The 19,128-nt window shown below is 37.4% G+C and overlaps 3 protein-coding genes across 4 annotated transcripts; all 3 read right to left on the bottom strand.

Moving 5' to 3' along the window:
- Positions 1–525: 525 nt before the first annotated feature.
- Positions 526–5,051, bottom strand: LOC133736786 (uncharacterized). 2 transcript variants are annotated; one of them, XM_062164384.1, is made up of 8 exons: positions 4,892–5,051; positions 4,634–4,799; positions 4,483–4,541; positions 4,269–4,387; positions 3,442–3,682; positions 2,997–3,120; positions 2,030–2,133; positions 526–979 (listed from the first exon to the last, which is right to left on the bottom strand). In XM_062164384.1, exons 1-7 carry the CDS (start codon positions 4,949–4,951, stop codon positions 2,057–2,059), a joined length of 846 nt encoding a protein of 281 aa, XP_062020368.1. In that variant the 5' UTR covers positions 4,952–5,051; the 3' UTR covers positions 526–979; positions 2,030–2,056. The 2 variants fall into 2 exon arrangements, with proteins under 2 accessions (XP_062020368.1, XP_062020369.1); XM_062164385.1 differs by having other exon boundaries at positions 526–969.
- A 3,766-nt stretch (positions 5,052–8,817) lies between these two features.
- On the bottom strand, positions 8,818–9,855 carry LOC133735542 (uncharacterized). Its single transcript, XM_062162941.1, has 3 exons — positions 9,768–9,855; positions 9,550–9,657; positions 8,818–9,428 (listed from the first exon to the last, which is right to left on the bottom strand). The coding sequence occupies exons 2-3, from the start codon at positions 9,616–9,618 to the stop codon at positions 9,015–9,017; spliced, it is 483 nt and encodes a 160-aa protein (XP_062018925.1). The 5' UTR covers positions 9,619–9,657; positions 9,768–9,855; the 3' UTR covers positions 8,818–9,014.
- Positions 9,856–14,712: 4,857 nt separating this feature from the next.
- LOC133737254 (uncharacterized) lies at positions 14,713–18,690 on the bottom strand. The gene is made up of 6 exons (XM_062164853.1): positions 16,463–18,690; positions 16,100–16,366; positions 15,882–15,969; positions 14,999–15,778; positions 14,879–14,896; positions 14,713–14,787 (listed from the first exon to the last, which is right to left on the bottom strand). Exons 1-6 carry the CDS (start codon positions 18,688–18,690, stop codon positions 14,713–14,715), a joined length of 3,456 nt encoding a protein of 1,151 aa, XP_062020837.1.
- Positions 18,691–19,128: the final 438 nt, after the last annotated feature.

The following is a 19,128-nucleotide window of genomic DNA, read 5'->3' as shown; positions in this document are numbered from 1 at the left end:
ACACAGCCAAACTCCATGGAGAATGGCATATTATGTTTCAAATGTTCAATATAACTTCGTAATAATGCCATCACTCGTCATGTTTTCCGTAAAACAAACACCGTTGCCGTTGCCTTCATAAATTTAGGTTTTGGTTCCGACCATTCTTGTATCTAAACGTACCACAAATATCACTCATTCACTCTCAAATGAAGGCAAAAGTTTGTCGAACCAGGGTCATGACATCCCCGTTTGCAGAATATTTCGAGAGTTCTAAAAGTGTCATCCAATGCAAAGCTCCTTTATAAGTGCCAAGCAAGACTAAAACATTGATTTGAACGAGCACGATGAAAATGATACCAATAATTTTTTTTTGTTCCAAAAAATGATACCAATATTTTCAATGTGTTGAATTCTTTTTTCTCTTTGCTATTTTATACTGGCAATGTGAAAAATACAAACACTAAATAAATCATGGCTGTAGTATTTTTTTTTTTTTCTCCGAAAGGTTGGCTTTAGTTATCTTAGAATTTTATACCAACAGTGTGACAAACGAGCAATATCCTAATTCCTAATAAATTAAAAAGGGTCCATGTGAATTCTGATTTGAGGCTATCTCACTTGGCATATACCTCAGTAGAGTAAATTAAATATGAGATTTCTGTCAAATGACAAATTGCCAATTAAAGAAGTGCTACCAAATGCCACACATCACTGTCAGTTGGGGGACGGCACAACTACACTGAATAAGCTAACACTAAAGATATATCTTGGCTCATGATCCCATCTATGTATTCAAAGCCGATAATGAGGCTCACCAAAAAAAAAATAAAAGCCGAGAATGAGGAACAAGGAATTACAAAACGACATTGCTGGAGGTGACACTAAATTGAGCTTCTGAACAGGTAATGACCTCCCATCTGCCCAAATCTTGTCAGCCTTTGAAAACACCTTCAATTTCTAGTCCAAGAAAAAACGCCTCCAGTGTACCTACAAAACTCTGCAAACGATTACTGCTACTAGAAAATTGAAAAAAGAGTTCTCTGCAGCTCTAGTCATCAAATTCTAAGATGCACACCTTATAATCAGTTAAAAATTAAAGTCCTGAGAAGTGAGATCCTAAAGAACACCTACAAACAATTGTAAAACTGGTTACCTGTACTACATTTCTAGCTTGAAATAAATGTATTAGAAATTACTGATATCAGAACCAACCATATCCATGAAGTCTTGTTCTACTTCAATGCATAGCGATAGTGCAAGTAATGTTACACCTAGATTATCTTTTAGCCTTATTTTTCACATAACCACTTTATTCCATGATGTACAACACATATCATTGACAACTCATATACATCACATGCCAAGTAGGTGGCATCGGTCATTTATACCAAATACTCTAATAGTAACCAATCAGGAAAAGCTTTAACTATGATTAGCTAACAAGCAGCTTTAAGGTTTTGGTACAATGTTGGTATTAGCGTTCTACGTGTTATAATTGATTGAAAATGTCTGTGACACCAAACTTATACAACCATTTCATAAGTTCCAGAGTTTTAAAGCACAATGTTAAGACAGAAGCAAGATTAGCATCCCCTACTTAGCCTGGTTATGAAGAATCTTCTACAAAAGAATTAGAGAAGGTATTCAAATTAAGAATTTAATACTATAACAGTGCTCGGCTGAACAGGATGGAAGATATATGCTTTCATAGAATATTTTAGTTTTTAGTGGTTTAATAGAATGGGTGTACGTCTTCAGTTTCTCAACCCATTTAGATTCTGCTCAAAAAGAGAAGTTGAAATTGATAAAACTGATAAACTTGATTCAGTTATCTGATTTTTGTCTCTCCATCTTGGAGGTATTTATACAAAACTGAAGGAACCAAAGTAGGAAAGTAAACCACAGCTTTAGACGGTCCACAACTACGCTTGATCAAGAGTATTAAAGACTAATTAGATTAGAACAGGTTATCAATATCTTCCAATAGAAGAAGTCAGGCTAAGAAGCTCAAATGAGCTAGTAGGTGCTCAATCCCTGCGGAACTTACCTCAGATCAGAGGAATCCTATTCCTGCTTAAAAGAGAGACATATCTGCAGGTGGTCCATACACAGTCTTCCAAGAAATTGGAATAAGCCAATTATCAGTGTTGCCTGCAGAAAGCAAATTAGCAAAAGATGAGTATACCTCTAACTCCAAAGCAAGATTCACCACATCAGGGTTCTAAACCTGTAGAAACAGAAATAGATCTAATGGAAACAATTCTTAGGGATAAGCATGGCACCCATCTCACCCTTTTGGCTTATTGTTATGCACCCCATCAACCATTTGAGGAAGGCTATAAGTGGATTGGGTTTGAAATCATGCCTATGCCTAACTGTTCTAAGACCAGATACCTAATGATTCTAATCTATACAATACAACAAAAAAATAAAATAATAAAAATAAAAGGAACAAGATATGAAAAAGAGCAGATCATGTATTGCTAATATCAATATCCTCTTGGCACTCTGGAAGTACATAAAAGAGATGAAGAACTTATTGGCACATATGTGTTAATCCGCAGTCAAGACTGCAGATGCATTAAAGCACCAACACATATAAATGTCAGCAACCGTGTGTGCATCTGCACAGGCTCACCCACACACACATTATCTCTGACGGAAGTACTGCCGGCCATGCAATTGGTGAAGAGGACTTAATTTTGAAGAACATAAATCTTGTTAAGACTAATGCAAAAGTGTTCTTACATATGACATCTAAAAAATATACAACTAAATAAAAAAATCCGCGAAAATGACAACAGGCACACCAAGACAACAGGGAATGGAAAATACGTAAGCTTATGGGAATTTCCAGGCACCTTTCTTTCATTTTTATACTTATAGTTGTTTGCTTTAAAAAGAGAGACTAACGAAACAAAATTAAAGAGGCAAGATGGGTATGAGTGACCAAACTCCTCTTAAACAGAACACCTAGTTAGTAAACTTAACCACGGAAATTAAAAGAAACTAACCATGGAAATTACTGGGACTCACACCCAGAAGTTTGCATGCTGCTTCAGCTAAATGGAAAGCATCATGTGTGTTGTCTCCTTCTGAGCAGTAGCATAATATACAGGTGGCCTTCAATCCTTTTGCCTGATTCAGTAAAAGCAAACCTAGATAAAAAATTCAATATTATCTGAAAATACTAGCATGTAAAGCTAAACAGTCTTATGATCTATGGTTTTCACTTTTCATGTGTGGCTGTGGCTGTGGGTGAGAGAAGTTAAGCAAGAATTGATCCCAATGAGTAGAGTTGAGGACAGTAATTCCAATACATTGATAGGGTGTTCAGCAAGGAAATAATACGTGGAATTTTTCTGTTTTTCAAGTGGTAGCAACACCCTAATTACTTTCAGGAATAACTGTGGTCCGGGTCCGCTCATTTCATTATTGGGTATAATTCAAAAAGAATACCTTGAAGGAAGAAAAGAGAGCTGCAAAAGGCAAGCTTGGGTAGTAGTATTCTTCTTCTTCCAATTCACCTTCAAAAGGTAAGCTGTCCTCTGGCATGGCATTGCCATCAGCTAATGTGTTAAGATACTTCCATGACCTCTGATTGGGGTTATAATCCTGAAGTCTTTTCCACCCAAGCTTTTCGCAGTAATCATCTGTTCCATCGGCATTGCTACTAGACAGGTAATGCATCTGGGAACCACTGGTAAACGAAAGACAAATCAATTTAAAATAAAATAAAAATATTTAAAAAATCAAAATCCAAATGCAAATGAATTGGCTTTACAGCCAGATCATTTCCACGAAACAGAGTTCAGAACCACATAATTTCTTTCAAGAGCAGTCACTGATGTTTAAGAATGGATGATGTTTTGTTTTCACAACAGTTTCATGCTTTCATACGTTCCAAAAGCACACAGTTTCATTGCTACTTTTGATTGTAAATGTTCCATAGTGTTAGCTAGATCATAATTCACCTCCGAAAATGAAGTAAAGGCAAACATAAGAGACCAAGCTTTATGTAATAATTGTATTCGATAGTGTTTCTCATTTAAGTGCCTAAACAGAAGGTTGAATGCTTGTGAATCTCACAAAGTTTTCTATCAAGTACCAAAATTTTTCCCAGTCTATAAAGTTTTCTTCAACATATCAGCTATGTTTCTATACAAACATCCTCCCTAGATTCTGCAAAGATTATGAACTACTATAACCAAGCTGCATGAAATGCATAATATAAACTTGAACCATTCAAACGAGCCAACAGAAGACAAGATTAACGCTATCTATACCTTGACATATCAATTCTCTGCCACCTCCCAAAGTCCAAGCTCGAAAGCACAATCACATGCTTCTTCCCGCTCGCAGCAACATAATCAGCCAACTTCTTAGCAAACTCAATCATCCTACCCTGCTTAGAATTACCATCTCCAGCTTCAGAACTATAATCAAACTAAAAAAAATCAAAAACATTACTAAAGTGTGCAGTAAAGGGTCCTAGTGTACCTTAACAACAGGTGACCTTTGCTGGATTAAAGCCATTCCATTAGAAGCCGAGTCATAAGCTGCAGAACCCAAATTTCATTCATTTCATTCCATTCAAAAAATGCAAAATAAAAAAAGGTAAGTAAGAAGGAGAAGCAAAGAGAATGAGGACCTTCAAGAGGAAGAGCAAGGTGGCCTTGAGGAACAGGGCCATATGCATCGTTCCCAACGCATGGAAGGACATACGGACTATCCAGAAACCCGACTCTCTCCGCCTTCGTCGACGCGACTAAGAGATCCACGGCGAGCTGGCCCACATTTCCGATCGACAGCGCCGGCTGAAATAAAAAATTGAGACTTTTAAGTTTCCCATTTTTTTTTTCAAGGTTGTGACTTTTTAAGAAACCAAAGAGACCCAAATCGAACAGACCAGGATTAGAGTGGAGGCGTCGGCGTGGTTGTGTGTGCCTTCTTCGGGAATGAATTCCATTTTCAGTGAGTGTCTGAGTTCTCGAGCAAGTTGAGTGGTTTTGCAGAGCTTTTTCTTGAAGAAGAAGAAGAAGAAGGTTTTACGATGTGGGCTGGTGTTATATGTGGGCTGGTTTCCTGTATGGGCTAGAGGCCTCCTTGATTATTTTTTTTTTTAATTTTAAATATCCCCAAATTTATTGAACAAAGAAGAAGATTACAAAAATGGGTCTCAAAGGAGAGAGCAAAGGGAATTACAGATTAAAAAAATAAAAAAAAGAATCAAACAAACCGAAATTCCAAGGGACCGGACATATTTCGGCTATAGGCAGCCTGAGCACTTTGATGACAAGTATCCCACCAAGAAACATGCGTATTAGAGACACTAACATAAGTTAATTTGTCTTTCCTATACATATGAGAGATACAAACTTGCAATCTAGATAAGAGAGTATGATACTTATGCCTAAGAATAGTGAGTTTCCAAGAGACAACTGCGGAAGTCGAAGTGAGAATATGAACAACCACCAAAGAGTCGCATTCAATCCAAAGTGAGTGTCACATTTTCTCACATGTGATATTAATTGCATGACAAATGGCATGAAGAGTGCTCCAATCATATATTCACCATAAATTCTGAATTTGGGTGTTGAAATTACACCGAAGAGGATATAAAAATAGTTGTTCCAGGTTGTCAAAGCCATGAGAGACTCGAAACAAATGTAGTATTCTAAGCCAAACCTCCTTGACAAAAGCACATTTAAAGAAGAGTTGAGTAACGAATTCTGTGTTTGCAAGGCAATAGCATAGGCAAAAGAGAAACCACGACATTGCAGCAAGTCAGCAAGTCATCAGTTAACAGCTTACCATGGAAAAGTTCATAAGTTTCCAAAGCACAATAGAACTACATGGACGAAAACAAGAGTTCGAAACCCATTTTGCCCAAGGAGTCGGGGGTTGGTGTTTGTGCAAAAAGTTCTAGGCTAGAGTAGTTGTCAACTTACCATCACAGGAGTAACGCCAAACAAGCTTATCATTCACCCACGGTGAGATGGATAAAAGTTGTAAAATCACTAATGTAATTTCATCCCACAAAGTCGTCAAAGCACCTATAGTGAGATTATGAGGTCTTAGCCAAGGTCCATCAAAAATAAAATCTAGAGGCCTCCTTGAATTAGTGTTATCATTCATCTCTCAAATTAATGCTTATATATAATTTGAATTTAAGTGCAATATCACAACAATATCTTCATCATAATTCAACAATTTTTTTGTTTTGGGAAAAATGAACCAACAGTGTTCGGACACTGTGAGGGCTGTCAAAGTGATACCTGAACTTTAAAACTTATCAATGTGATACCCGAACTTATATTTTTTTGTCAACATAATACCTACGTTAACAATCTGTCACGGTGCCGTCAATTATTACCACGTGTGATGCACGTGAGGCCGAAAATGAGGGCAAAAAAGACTTTTACTCCATCAAATCCTAAATGAATAAATTTAAAATTTAAAATAAAAACTGAATAAATTTTTGAAAATAAAAGTTGAATAAATCTTTTTGCTTTGTTCTATTAACTAAGATCCCAATCCAATACATCATCAAAAAAAAAAATCTGAATCCAATCATCATGATTGGATATTATCCCCATCAACATGAGCAATTCTTCAATGACAGCAACAAAGATAAGTATTTGAACTAGATATTGTTCATGTTCATCTTCTTAAACCCAGCAAAAAAAAAATCCTAGCAATTGTTCATGTTCTTCACCCATTCATGTTCATCTTCACAAACTTGACAAACCCATTTTCCCATTTTGGAAGAGAAATGGAAGATCTGGGAACTACCAAGAACCAAAAAGATCGAAAAATCGAAAACCCATTGTTGCTCGAGATCGTTATGCTTCTCATGCTCGGCGAGAAGTGAAGCTGCACCGTCGTCTATGCAGCCCTAACAACTTCTTTTTGTTCTTCTCCTCCCCCTACTTCAAATACCTATCACAACCACCCTAACTTTCTATCCATGCCACTCATGCCCTCACCATTAGATCCAAACCCACTAACCCCATTATTCTAACCATACACTTCAATTAAACTCATTCCACCATTAATCACAATTGAATCCATTCCATCCATTAATCACAATATTCCAAGCCTTCTCTGTTCTCCTCCCACTGCCGCTGGTAGTCTGGTGCACCTTCATACTTCACTCCCTCCCTCCTTCCCATCACCCTACCAACCTCCTCTACACATGCACACGCGCCGTCCATGGCTTCTCCACCTCCCAGGCCCACGCGCTCCAATCCCACCCTTGCCATCCTCTCCATCGGCCTCGCCTCTAGGCCTTCCGCTATATAGCCTATATCATCATTTCCCAAACACCAACCCCAATTCAATTTCAAAGAAACAAGCTTTCAAAGTCCTTGTTCTATCTCTTGATAATGAATGAGGGAGAAGAAGAACTGGCGATGAATGAGAGAAAAAAATAATTTTTTGTTAAAGAAAAAATATATTATGTGTCTTCGTCAAAGTAACTGACGAAGAGGGAATTAGGGAATTAACTATTATAGTTCAATCATCGTTTATTGTCATTACTATTGTAATTGTTATTACTATTGTAATCCTCACCCTATATAAAGGGACTATCTAATGAAACGAGTAGACATATTCTCATCTTACTTTTAAACGTTTTCAGCACGCTCAGAGCCAATAGCCAAGAAAAAGAAACAAAAAAACTTTTTTTCTTCCTCTGCCGCAAACCCTCGAGCTAGCCTCACTAGCTCCCTCTGCCTAGCGTCTCGCTTCCAGCCCAGCATGCCAGCGCCTGCAAACCGCACACCCAGCCCTGCTCGCCAACGCGGCCCCCCATGTGACCAGACCTTGACGCAACAGCCCTACCAAGGAGGAAGAAGAAGACGTGTCAAAGGAAAAATAAAGAGAAAAGAAAAAAAAAAAAAAAAGCAATCCTTGCAGCCCAGAAAAAAGAAGAAAAAAAGGAGAAGGCTCAAGCCCAAAAACATCGCTACGCACGCACTACAACAAATACCGGTATTAATGACCAAGACAATGGTCACAAAAGATGGCAAATTTGGTCACTAAACAGATTTAGTGATGAAAATATGGTGGTCACTAAGTGGTCACTATAGGGCCGTCACTAATAGTAATCAGTGACCAGTTCACAAAGTTGGTCACTAAATAAAATCAATTTAGTGACCGTATTAATTTGGTCACTATTGTGACCTGCTTTAGTGACCAAAGAGTTCATCACTGAAACCCCTAAGTTTGGTCACTAAAATATCTAATTTGGTCACTAAAAAAGACTCACATGCTATATTTAGTGACCCATAGTAGATAGTCACTAAAGTGCCAGTCACTAAACATAAAATTTGTTTTGGTTGTTATATTTGGCGGGAAAGCAACTGTGACAAAAAGAATTGGCCATTAAAAGTTAAGATGTGGTCACTAAATGCCAATGGGTTTTTAGTATGAACGATACGAATTTCCCAATCTTCTTCATCATTAGATACAAAAATTTGCTGCTAAATTGTTTTTTACAAAATTTGGGTGAGATTTTATTTCAATGGTGATCAACATAACATATTAAAATTTATATAATAATACTAAATAACATTAGCAATAATCTCCAGTAAAATATGTTTCTCATCCCCCTCATAAACTATTGAACTTTAAATCCAAAGTCAGTTATATATATAAGTATCAACACCAAAAGAACTACAAAAAGAAACTTGGATAATGATGTATTTCCAAAAGCTAACCAAGTCGAGAGATGTACTGCTTAAGTCATTCCAAAAGCTAATAGCCTAATACCAAGTCAAAAGATATATTGCTTCAAACTCAGACCTTGGACCACTCTTCACAAATCTGCAATAACAAAAAGAAATATGCAGCAAGTAAGTAAACTAACATTTGATTGTAAAAAAAAAAAAATTCATACAACAATGGTACTGGAATATAATTATTCACTTCTTAATAACCTTAATTGTGTTATTCTTTTTTTTGAACAAACCATGTTGTGTTATTCATAAACCAACATCTTAAATTAATAAACATGATACTACATACCTTTATTTCCTAGAGGAAAATTGTTCCAGCAATTTTTTCAAAAGAGCGTCCGTCTCATTCTGCTTTGCTTTAACTGCTTCTAACTGTTCATTTTGTTGAGCTGCACTAGCCTTCACTGCCTCTAATTCTTCATTTTGTTGAGCTGCACTAGCCTTCATTGCCTCCAACTCCTCTTCAAGTTGGGTAGATCTTCTTTCTGCCTCATCTGCCCTCCGTGTAGCCTCCTGAAGTTGTGAATGATTATTGGAGACCTTTGAATTTTTAGGCTTAGGACCTGCTCCTAAACCACGTATGTAGCCTAACGGAGGTGGACCAACAATTGTGGAAAGAACTTTATCATATATCTCATCATCAGACATTGCTTTTTCTGACTCTTCATTTGGTTGCTCAGGATTTTTCAGTTTTGTCATCTCACCCTAAGGAATAGTTAATTCAGATAAGCCATTGCACCAATAATAAAATATTCAGATTGTTATTTCAATAAAAAGTAAACACACACACACAGACACACACACACATATATATGTGAAAACTTACATAAGCATTTTCCGCGACATCCCCAACCCATGTTTTCTTGTTTTCCCTAAATCTTGTCAGCTTGAACATGTCAATACGGCTCAGCTCCTCTCCAGTCTCAGGATTTTGCTATTTTATTCAACCATAAAGCAAGGCATATATATGTCATATGCAACTTTCAATTAAACATGTTTTTACTTTGCAAAAAGAAAAAGATAAACATAAAACGAAAGACTTACATTTTCATATCTAATGCGACTGAATGCTTTTGTCCCAGCACAATGAGTTATTGTTAGCTTATCTCTATTTTTCTTATTTTTTCCGCTCAATTCCTGTATACAAATTGGAAAAAGTTGACATATATAACAATGAAAATGGAGTCCAATTATAAATGCTAACAACTAATAAATAATTGGACAACGTAGGAATAGAAACAATTGCTCACCAGCCACTCGTCATCGTGCCACCAATTGATGAGAAAATTCCAGTCATCTTCTCCCACATTTTCAGGTCTATTCTCAAGTGCCTCCTCCACTGATTCATATTGCAAAAATGTCTTATGCAAATTGTATCGCCAAGTGCTATATCTTCTTTTCATGTCTGCCTCAATAGCCTCATTCACGTGTGGTTCATTCCCCAATTTGAATTTCTCCTAAAATTGCATATATGCCATAATTAAAATTTATAATGAATCAAGCAACTTCATAACCTATATGTAAAAAGTAAAAAAAAGTAAATAGTAATGGGACTTGCTATGAACTTGGGCACTTCATAAGCTTCAAGCACACAGCGGATACATCCTCAAATGTCTACTTTCACCTGATTTCTGTGAACCCCACAGGTTTTATTCCTAAAGTAAATGGCCAATATATACTTTCCCTTTTTATACCTTCCTCCCTTGGTCCAAACATCAAATAATACTTACTGGTTTATTATGCTTTCCTTTGCATCTCTCTCAAGGTCAATAAGCCTAATTTCTTTATCTAATCTAAACTTTTCTTTCTGGGCCAAATAGTTTTTAAAAATGTGTAAATGTGCCTTACGTTTGTACTGTGATTGGGATAACCTTTTTAATGGTTTATACTTTTAGATATTTGGCCACTGCCTCTTCTGACCACATTGTCAAGATATGGAATGTTGATGATTTCACATTAGAGAAAGCTCTAGAAGGTGTGTATCTTATACAATATAATCAGCAATGCAACGGAAAAAAAAAGGAAAGCAAAAAACGTAACAAATGGCAATGCAAGATAGAAACTACGAGCAATGTGCCTAACCTAGGTTGTATGATGTTTAGATATATAAGTACTTCATCAGTAATCAGTGTATATAATTTGGTGTAGCTACACTCCTAAAAACAGTAGAGAACACAAAAGTATAGCACTTTAGATAATTAATTATATACTTACACGGACAAGACGAACCATCGAAGCAACATCATCCTTGCTAATTCCACTCCAATGCTTAACTTGTAATGGAGCATTTTGCCTAACAATGCAGCCTATCTCTGTGATGTAAGACTGGCAATTCGCTCCTACGGCTCGTTTTACATGCTCTGGAATATCAATCTCTATTTGATTACTACAACATTTCTTCTTGGCTGTCCCAAGACCTCGAGTCTCACCACGTCGTTTCTTCTGGGCTGCTTTAGAACAACATATAAAAAATATAAAATAGAAAATAATCACAAACCAAGATTTGATCATACTTTCATAATGAATTGAAGAACCAGAAAATAAAGTCAAATTATGTCTTACCAAAAAAAAAAATCAAATTATATGTATTTTTTTTTCTACATAATTACCACCAATGTTCTCTTCTAAGGTAGGAGGATGAGCAACTTGAGAAGATTCAGCTATCTCTTCATGTGCACTTGGAGTTGGTGCGTGTTGATTAAAGGTTGATAAGACTCTGCGCATATGTGGAGGTGAAGGGGAAAGTGGAGACGATCTCATAACATGTGGAGAAGAAGGAGGAGATGGAGTCCTTGATGACTGCATAGCAGGTCGACGAGGATGTCTTGATCGATTTGTGGAAGGCTGTGTCTTTGAATGCTTTCTAGGAGATAACCGCAATGGGCTTGAAAGTGTTGTAGGTTTAACTAAAGGCTTTATAACCTTAGAAACCTTTTCAGTTGAAGATCGCAATGGACATGCAGGTGTTGTAGGTTTATCCAAAGGCTTTACAATCCTAGAAACCTTTTCAGCAGATGCTCGCAAGTGGTTTGGTGGAAGTGCTGATGTTCGCAATTGATGCAAAAATTTAGGACCTTGTGATCTCTTGGCCATAACGATATAAGCATCTGGTTTGAATAAAAAAAATAAGGAAAAAATTCTGTTTACTACCCTGTACTTTTAAGGGTTCGTCAATTCAGTCCCTGCACTTTTAATTTAATCAGAAAAGTCCTCGCACTCTCCAATTTCATCAAATCGATCCATTCCGTCACTATTCCGTCCATTTTCTCTGTTAATGTGCTGACGTGGCACATTTTCACAGGGAAATTCCCAAAATACCCCTACTCAAAGCCTCTTCCTGCAGAACAGAAGCATGCTTCACTCTCTCTCCCACTTCTTCTTCCCCAAACCCTCTTTCCCTCTCTCTCTCTCTCTCTCTTCTCCCCACCCAAAAAAATGGAGGAGAAAAAGAAAACCCATTTCTTCTTTTCCATTACCTTCACTCTTCTCCTCTCCTTCTCCGTCGCCCTTGACCACCAGACCCTCCTCTTCTCCCCCTTCCCCTCCGCCCCTACTCTCCCCCAACCCGAATCCTTCTCCGCCACCTCCGAACCCGACCCAGATTCCATCTCCCTCCAACTCCACCACCTCGATGCCCTCTCCTCCAACCAAACCATCTCCCAGCTCTTCCACCTCTGCCTCCACTGCGACGCCCTCCGCTTCACCTCCCTCACCTCTCCCTCAACCGCATCGGCGTCGGCACTCCCCCTAAATACCTCTACATGGTCCTCGACACCGGCTCCGACGTCGTTTGGCTCCAGTGCGCCCCCTGCAAACGCTGCTACTTGGACTCTAGGAGGCTGGATGATGGAGTCGAGGCAGGACACGAAGCTGTAGTTGTTGATCCGGGCAAAGTTGGGGTCGTGGTGGGAGAATTCGGCGGCGATTTCGGAGGGGGTGATGAAGGAGAGTTTGGATCGTCGTTGAGGGTGTGGTTGCGAGAGGAGGTTGTGGTCGGGACGGTCGCCGAGGGCGTTGAGGACGGAGTGGGTCTGGGCGACGTCGGAGACGGCGCGGGTCATGGCGGCGATGACTTTGGGGTCGGAGAGGTGGGGCATCTGGCTGAGGAGGATGAGGATGGTTGCTGGGTATGATGAACTGGGGCTGGCCACGTTTGTGTGTGAGTTTGTGTTTATACTAAACAAAATGATGAGCCAAATTTCTTGTTTTGTGTTTTGCTTACTGAATGGTTCATTCTGGGCTTGTTTTCTGAGTTTCTGGTTTAGGTTGATGGTGTTGAAAGCATAGAGTCCTCTCATTGATTGTTGGGGGTTTTGTCTTTGTGAGTTGCTCTTGATTTCAGTACTCTTGCTTGGATGAGTTCATATTTGGAGTCTTTGATGTGTTTTGGTATGCATTTGATTTTAGTATGACCTTCCAAGTGAGCTAGTAGTGGGGATCGATCTTGGGAAGTTGGTTGAGAGTTGAAGAAGGGAAGGACTGAGAAGAAGGAGAGTAAACAGAATATACTTGTATGGGTATTTTGGGAATTTCCCTGTGAAAATGTGCCACGTCAGCACATTAACAGAGAAAATTGACGGAATGGATCGATTTGATGAAATTGGAGAGTGCGAGGACTTTTCTGATTAAATTAAAAGTGCAGGGACTGAACTGACGAACCCTTAAAAGTACAGGGTAGTAAACAGAATTTTTTCCAAAAAATAAAAAAGCCTTGATTAGTAATATGCAGAAAGTCTATTTCTCTCATATCCTACTGCTACAGCATTAAGGTTCCACTTTTTTTTTTTTGTAGTTTATACAAAACTAGAATTAGGGTCCCAAAACACACCACTAAAATTTTTAATGAAATCAAGTAGCCGTAAAATACTTACACTCTAAAGAAGAAACACCTTTCTCCAGCAAGAGAAATTTAGAAAAAGACCAAAGTTGACACAATTTAAAGTGTAACCTTTAGGCAGGAACAGTTCAGCTTGAGGATTTACGAAAAATTCATTCGTGCAACAATGAACTTGAAATTTTCCTGAACGAAAGCTGACATAACAAGGTACAACATACTAAAATTTTAAGTTAATCGGAGTTTGAGAAATAAGGGAAAAGATGGATGAAAATAGACTGAACTGTCAGGTTTTAGAAAAATATAGCAGCAGCAAAGTCTATTTAGAAAAACCACAAAAAATTCATTTTAAGACCAATTGTCAAGAAATCAGTCTCCAAACAACTATTGGAATGTCTAATTCAATATATACAAAAACCAGAGATTAAATGATTCAAATAGAAGTTCAAATATCAGCAGAAAGTCAGAGGGTACACTAAAAATTCTGGAACCTTACCAAAAGCAGACCAGACTTAAAAGAAAAATCACCGAAGATTCACTATACATCGAAATAAGATGAAACTTTCCAGATCATAAGTTAACTAGCAGAACAGAAACATATCAAAATTTCACGACATTTGGAGATCAGTAAGTAGGGCAACACAAGGCTCAAAGTTAACAGATTAGCAGCTTTCTCAGCAAAGCTGTTTTAACCTCAGTATGAAGTTTTGATTATAAAGTTGGTTTGTTTTAAGAGTAAACAAGAGGCACAACAAAAAGAACAAACTTACAAGCTAAAAGAATAGCTTCTACATTGGAGAGTAAACAAGGGGATACAAAGAGAATACAAGAAGCATTACAACCCCATTTGGTTTTCACATGCATCCCATGTAGTAACTAAACTAAACCAGCTGCAATACATCAAAATGACTAACATGCTAAGTTATCTACATCAAAATACATCTAACCATCTCATTTGAATTAGCCTAATGGATTTACTAGAATTAGCCTAGTTTATACAAAACTAGAATTAGGGTCCCAAAACACATTGAGGTTCCATAAGACCATAACACACCACTAACGAAATCAAGTAGCGGTAAAATACTTACACGCTAAAGAAGAAATGCCACCACTTATATGAGCTCGGATCAACACCCTGCATTAGAAAATAAGTAATTAATATCCAACAGTTGTGGCACTTAAGTTAGTAAAATACTGGAAGCCATTTTCGGACCTTGTGGTCTCAAGAACCTGGCATGATTTAAAAAAAAAAAAATTTAAAAAAACCTGACTAGAAGTATGCCATAAACAAATCAAATAACTTAATGCTTTCTGTACTTACCTTCCACATAATGTCTGTCTACATATTGAACAAAGCCACAATAAAATAAAACAATGTAGTAACAATACTTATTTAAACTACATGTTAACCATAATGAAAACAAAATGAGCATTCAAAAACAATAATACCAAAATCCTCATGGATATCATCCTCAGATGACACATATTCACCCTCAACATTGTCATCACTAGAGCTAGCATCTTCAGCGTCACTATCATCATTAATGAAGCTATCATTTTCTCTTCGTTGTCTTTTGGTAGTCAAATCCACAACAATCATTTCCATGTCATCCCTACTTAATGACACGTTGCCATCATTAACCTCAATAGGATTGACAAAATCATGCGACTCTTGTTGATAGGGATCCTCTGCCAGCACTGCTGAATCACATAACTCATTTTCTTCTGCTTCTTTTTCTACAACATCATAATTCCCTCGAGGTTGTGACCTCTCTACGACACGCCAATTATTACCAAGCCGAGTATCTCGTAAATAGTACACTTGTTGGATCTGAGATGCCAAAGAAAATGGATAATTTGTGTACCATGTTTTACTGATATTGATACTAGTGAATTGATGTTCATCAACTTGGATACCCCTGTTTTGAGTGAGATCGAACCAATCGCACTTGAAAACAACAACTTGATTTCTTCCAAGATATGATAGCTCAATAATGTCTATCAAAACGCCATAGAAATCGATACTCTTACCACGATGCTCTCCTTTAACAACCACCCCGCTATTTTGGGTTTTTTTGTTTGCATCACGATCTCGAGTGTGGAACCTTATTCCATTAATAATACAGCCACTATGTCTAGCAATTGACTTCTGGGGTCCAGTAGCCAAGTTTAATAAGGATTCAATATTTTTGTTTGGTTCTTCTCGGTGCATCCGTTGGACCTAGTTATATATACTTGGAACTATTAGAAAAATCATATAGATGAAATTTATATCGAAATCAATAATACATTATTATAAAGGACGATATACAATGGATACTTACCCGTCGGAGAAACCATTTGGCAAATGTTTTTTCTTGCTCCTTGCTTATATTTCTAATATTTTGCCTCTCTAGCTCCTCTTTATGTTCCCTACATGTAAATAGATAACAGCCCTAATAATTTTCGGAAAATAAGGAAGTTAAATAAATTATGCTTTTAAATGCAATAGTTCACTTACTGTATATATGGTAGCACTTCATCACAATTGTGTAGGACATACCACTTAATCATTTCAAAGTCTGTCCGACTAAGCACATCATCAACTCCTTTCGTAAACAGCCTAACATTTTGTGTGAAAACAGATATGCCTGACTCCATTCTTTCAGTGCTTCCATCAAAATTTCGGTCTGCTTGGTTAAACTTTGTTTCAATACCATGAAAATACATAGAGCAGAACGTAAGGCATTCACTATCGCAGTACCCTTCTGCTATTGAACCCTCTGGACGAGCTTTGTTTCTAACATAGCCCTTAAAATTATGCATCTTCCTACATCTCCAAAAAAAAAAACATTTAATATCACAATTGTTTAACAAAAGCATATAAATATAACTCATTCTGATCACTGAACAGTGGAAAACTTACCTCTCAAATGGGAATTGCCATCGAAATTGGACCGGTCCAGCAAGTATAGCTTCACGGGCTAGGTGAATTGGCAAGTGGGTCATAATATTAAAGAATGAAGGTGGAAGATAAAGCTCTAGCTTGCATAGGATTAACACAATATCTTTATCAAGCTGCTCTAGGACGTCAATCCTCAAAGTTTTAGAAGTCAACTTCTTGAAGAACAAACATAACTCAATGATGACATCACGAACATCCTTAGACAAGTATCCACGCAACGCAATAGGAAGAAGTCGTTGGAAGATAATATGACAATCATGACTCTTTAACCCGAAAATCCTTGAATCTTTAATGTTTACACAACTAGAGATATTAGATGCCATACCATCTGGAAGTGTCACCGAATGGAGGAACCCACATGCACCTTTTTTCTCTTTTGAATTGAAAGTGTAATATGCCGCTGGTAGCTTAATTTGACCATCAACAACTCGAGGGTGTAACTCAAGTTTGATGCCTAATTCTTCCATATCAAGACGAGTCTTATACGAATCTTTTGTCTTGCCCTCAGTGTCCATCAATGTCCCAAGAAGATTATCACACACATTTTTTTCTATGTGCATTACATCAAGATTATGACGCAACTTAAGAGTGTGCCAATATGGTAGCTCAAAGAAAATACTATGTTTTGTCCAATTCAAATAATTACCAACATGTTTTCTGTTCTTACCAAAGCATGGTTGCGAAACATTAGCCAATTGTTGAACTACATCATCTCCAGATAACAAATGAGGCTTTAGTTTCCTCTCTACTTTACCATTGAATGCCAAATTTCTTCGAAACACATGATTTCGCGGCAACCATCGTCGATGATCAAAGTAGATTGTTTTCTGCCAATTTTTCAACCACAGATGAGGTGTCTGATCATTGCACGTAGGACACGCCAATTTTCCTTTGGTACTCCATCCAGACAAATTCCCATACGCTGGAAAGTCGTTCATTGTCCATAATAATGCTGCACGAAGACAAAAGTTCTGTCCAGATTCAGCATCATATGAGGAAACACCAACATCCCATAATTCTTTTAATTCCTTGATTAATGGTTGAAGAAACACATCAATGTCATTCCCTGGAGACTTTGGTCCAGATATGAGCAAAGACATCATGAAAAATGGATCCTTCATGCATTTCCATGGTGGTGGATTGTAAGGGACAAGAAAGACGGGCCATATGCTATAAGAGCTGCTCATATTCCCATATGGATTGAAGCCATCAGTTGATAAACCCAGTCTAACATTGCGAGGATCCATAGAAAATGACTCGTGCTTTGAGTCAAAATCCTTCCAAACTTCAGAATCTGCAGGATGTCTCAAGTCCCCATCATTAATTCGTCCATCCTTATGCCATCTCATATCAAGAGCTGTTTTTTTTGATATAAACAGTCTCTGTAACCTTGGAATTAATGGAAAGTGTCTCAGGACCTTTTGGGGAGTCTTTGTCTTCTTGCCATTGTTAGGTGCATACCTAGGTTCATGACATTTTGGACATTCCTGATTGTCTGCATACTCGTCCCAGAAAAGAACACAATCATTTTTACATACATGGATCTTATCATAATGAAGACCCAAGTCTCGGATAATCTTCTTAGATGCGTAATAAGAAATAGGCAGGGTGTTACCATCAGGAAATGCCTCTTTTAATAACTCAAGCAACATTGTAAAGAACTTGTTGCTACAAGAGTTCATTATCTTTAAGTGAAGCAACTTCACAATAAATGATAATTTGGTGAACTTTCGACAACCAGGATACAACTCTTGCTCTGCATCCCCCATCAATCGACTAAACTTACTTTCTTCTCTACCATGAGAATGCTCTTGAGACACCCCTTCATTAGCAAAAGCACCAGCCTGATATTCTTGTATCATTTCAACTACATCATCAACATCTTCCTCAACATCCTCTCCATTGTCCTCTTCTATTATGTCATCATTTTCCAATTCATCATCAGACTCTTCTTCCCCATGTTTTGTCCACTTAATGTAATGCATAACCATTCCATACGAATATAAATGATCTTCAACTTCGCCTAGAGGTCTAGAACGAAAATTGTTACAATTTAAACACGGACATTGGATTAGGTTGGACCCTGGCTTCATGTGGGCAGCAGCAAAATCAATGAATTCTTTCACACCCTTAATATATTCTGGCTTCCCCCTAGTGGCTAGTTGAATCCAACTCTTATCCATCACCATTATAGCTTAGTTCTAGCAATAGACAAAGTAAACCAAGTTGTGAAAATAAATCAAATAAACAAAACATAAACAACACAATTGACCATATTAAGCAACAATATAATGTAAATTAAATCTTGATTTTCTGCAGTTTTTTTTTTTTTACTTAAATTTTAAATTATACATATTAATTTAGATTAAACTTATATATACTAATCTCTCAATTAAATAGTTATCGGCAATCATTATTGTAGCCTAGCCTAATAAAATAAAGCACAACTGATGTGGGAAAGACATAGACATTACACACACACAGAGATATATATATATATATACAGAGAGAGAGAGCTACCACAAGAGCAGCAAAAGATATGCAGCTTCCAATTATTAGAACCCTATTAACCGCACCAATGAATCGCTGACTGCATTTGAAGATGAATTTATCGTCAAGTCTCAAAT

Source organism: Rosa rugosa, chromosome 3 (genome assembly GCF_958449725.1).
Source record: "Rosa rugosa chromosome 3, drRosRugo1.1, whole genome shotgun sequence".
NCBI lineage: Eukaryota > Viridiplantae > Streptophyta > Magnoliopsida > Rosales > Rosaceae > Rosa > Rosa rugosa.
The sequence above is the reverse complement of the archived record's forward strand: the minus strand, read 5'-3'. Positions and strand labels throughout refer to the sequence as shown.

What these genes read in the sequence shown, in the direction of transcription:
- LOC133736786 (XM_062164384.1), bottom strand. Translation starts at nt 4,951, where the DNA reads ATGGAATTCATTCCCGAAGAAGGCACACACAACCACGCCGACGCCTCC. An exon ending in CCTTGCTCTTCCTCTTGAAG is followed by an intron (nt 4,542 to 4,633) that starts GTCCTCATTCTC and finishes TGGGTTCTGCAG; the next exon opens with CTTATGACTCGGCTTCTAAT. An exon ending in CAGAGAATTGATATGTCAAG is followed by an intron (nt 3,683 to 4,268) that starts GTATAGATAGCG and finishes TTCGTTTACCAG; the next exon opens with TGGTTCCCAGATGCATTACC.
- LOC133735542 (XM_062162941.1), bottom strand. Translation starts at nt 9,618, where the DNA reads ATGTTCAAGCTGACAAGATTTAGGGAAAACAAGAAAACATGGGTTGGG. An exon ending in ATGTCGCGGAAAATGCTTAT is followed by an intron (nt 9,429 to 9,549) that starts GTAAGTTTTCAC and finishes ACTATTCCTTAG; the next exon opens with GGTGAGATGACAAAACTGAA.
- LOC133737254 (XM_062164853.1), bottom strand. Translation starts at nt 18,690, where the DNA reads ATGGTGATGGATAAGAGTTGGATTCAACTAGCCACTAGGGGGAAGCCA. An exon ending in TGGCAATTCCCATTTGAGAG is followed by an intron (nt 16,367 to 16,462) that starts GTAAGTTTTCCA and finishes TTGGAGATGTAG; the next exon opens with GAAGATGCATAATTTTAAGG. An exon ending in CCAAATGGTTTCTCCGACGG is followed by an intron (nt 15,779 to 15,881) that starts GTAAGTATCCAT and finishes ATATATAACTAG; the next exon opens with GTCCAACGGATGCACCGAGA.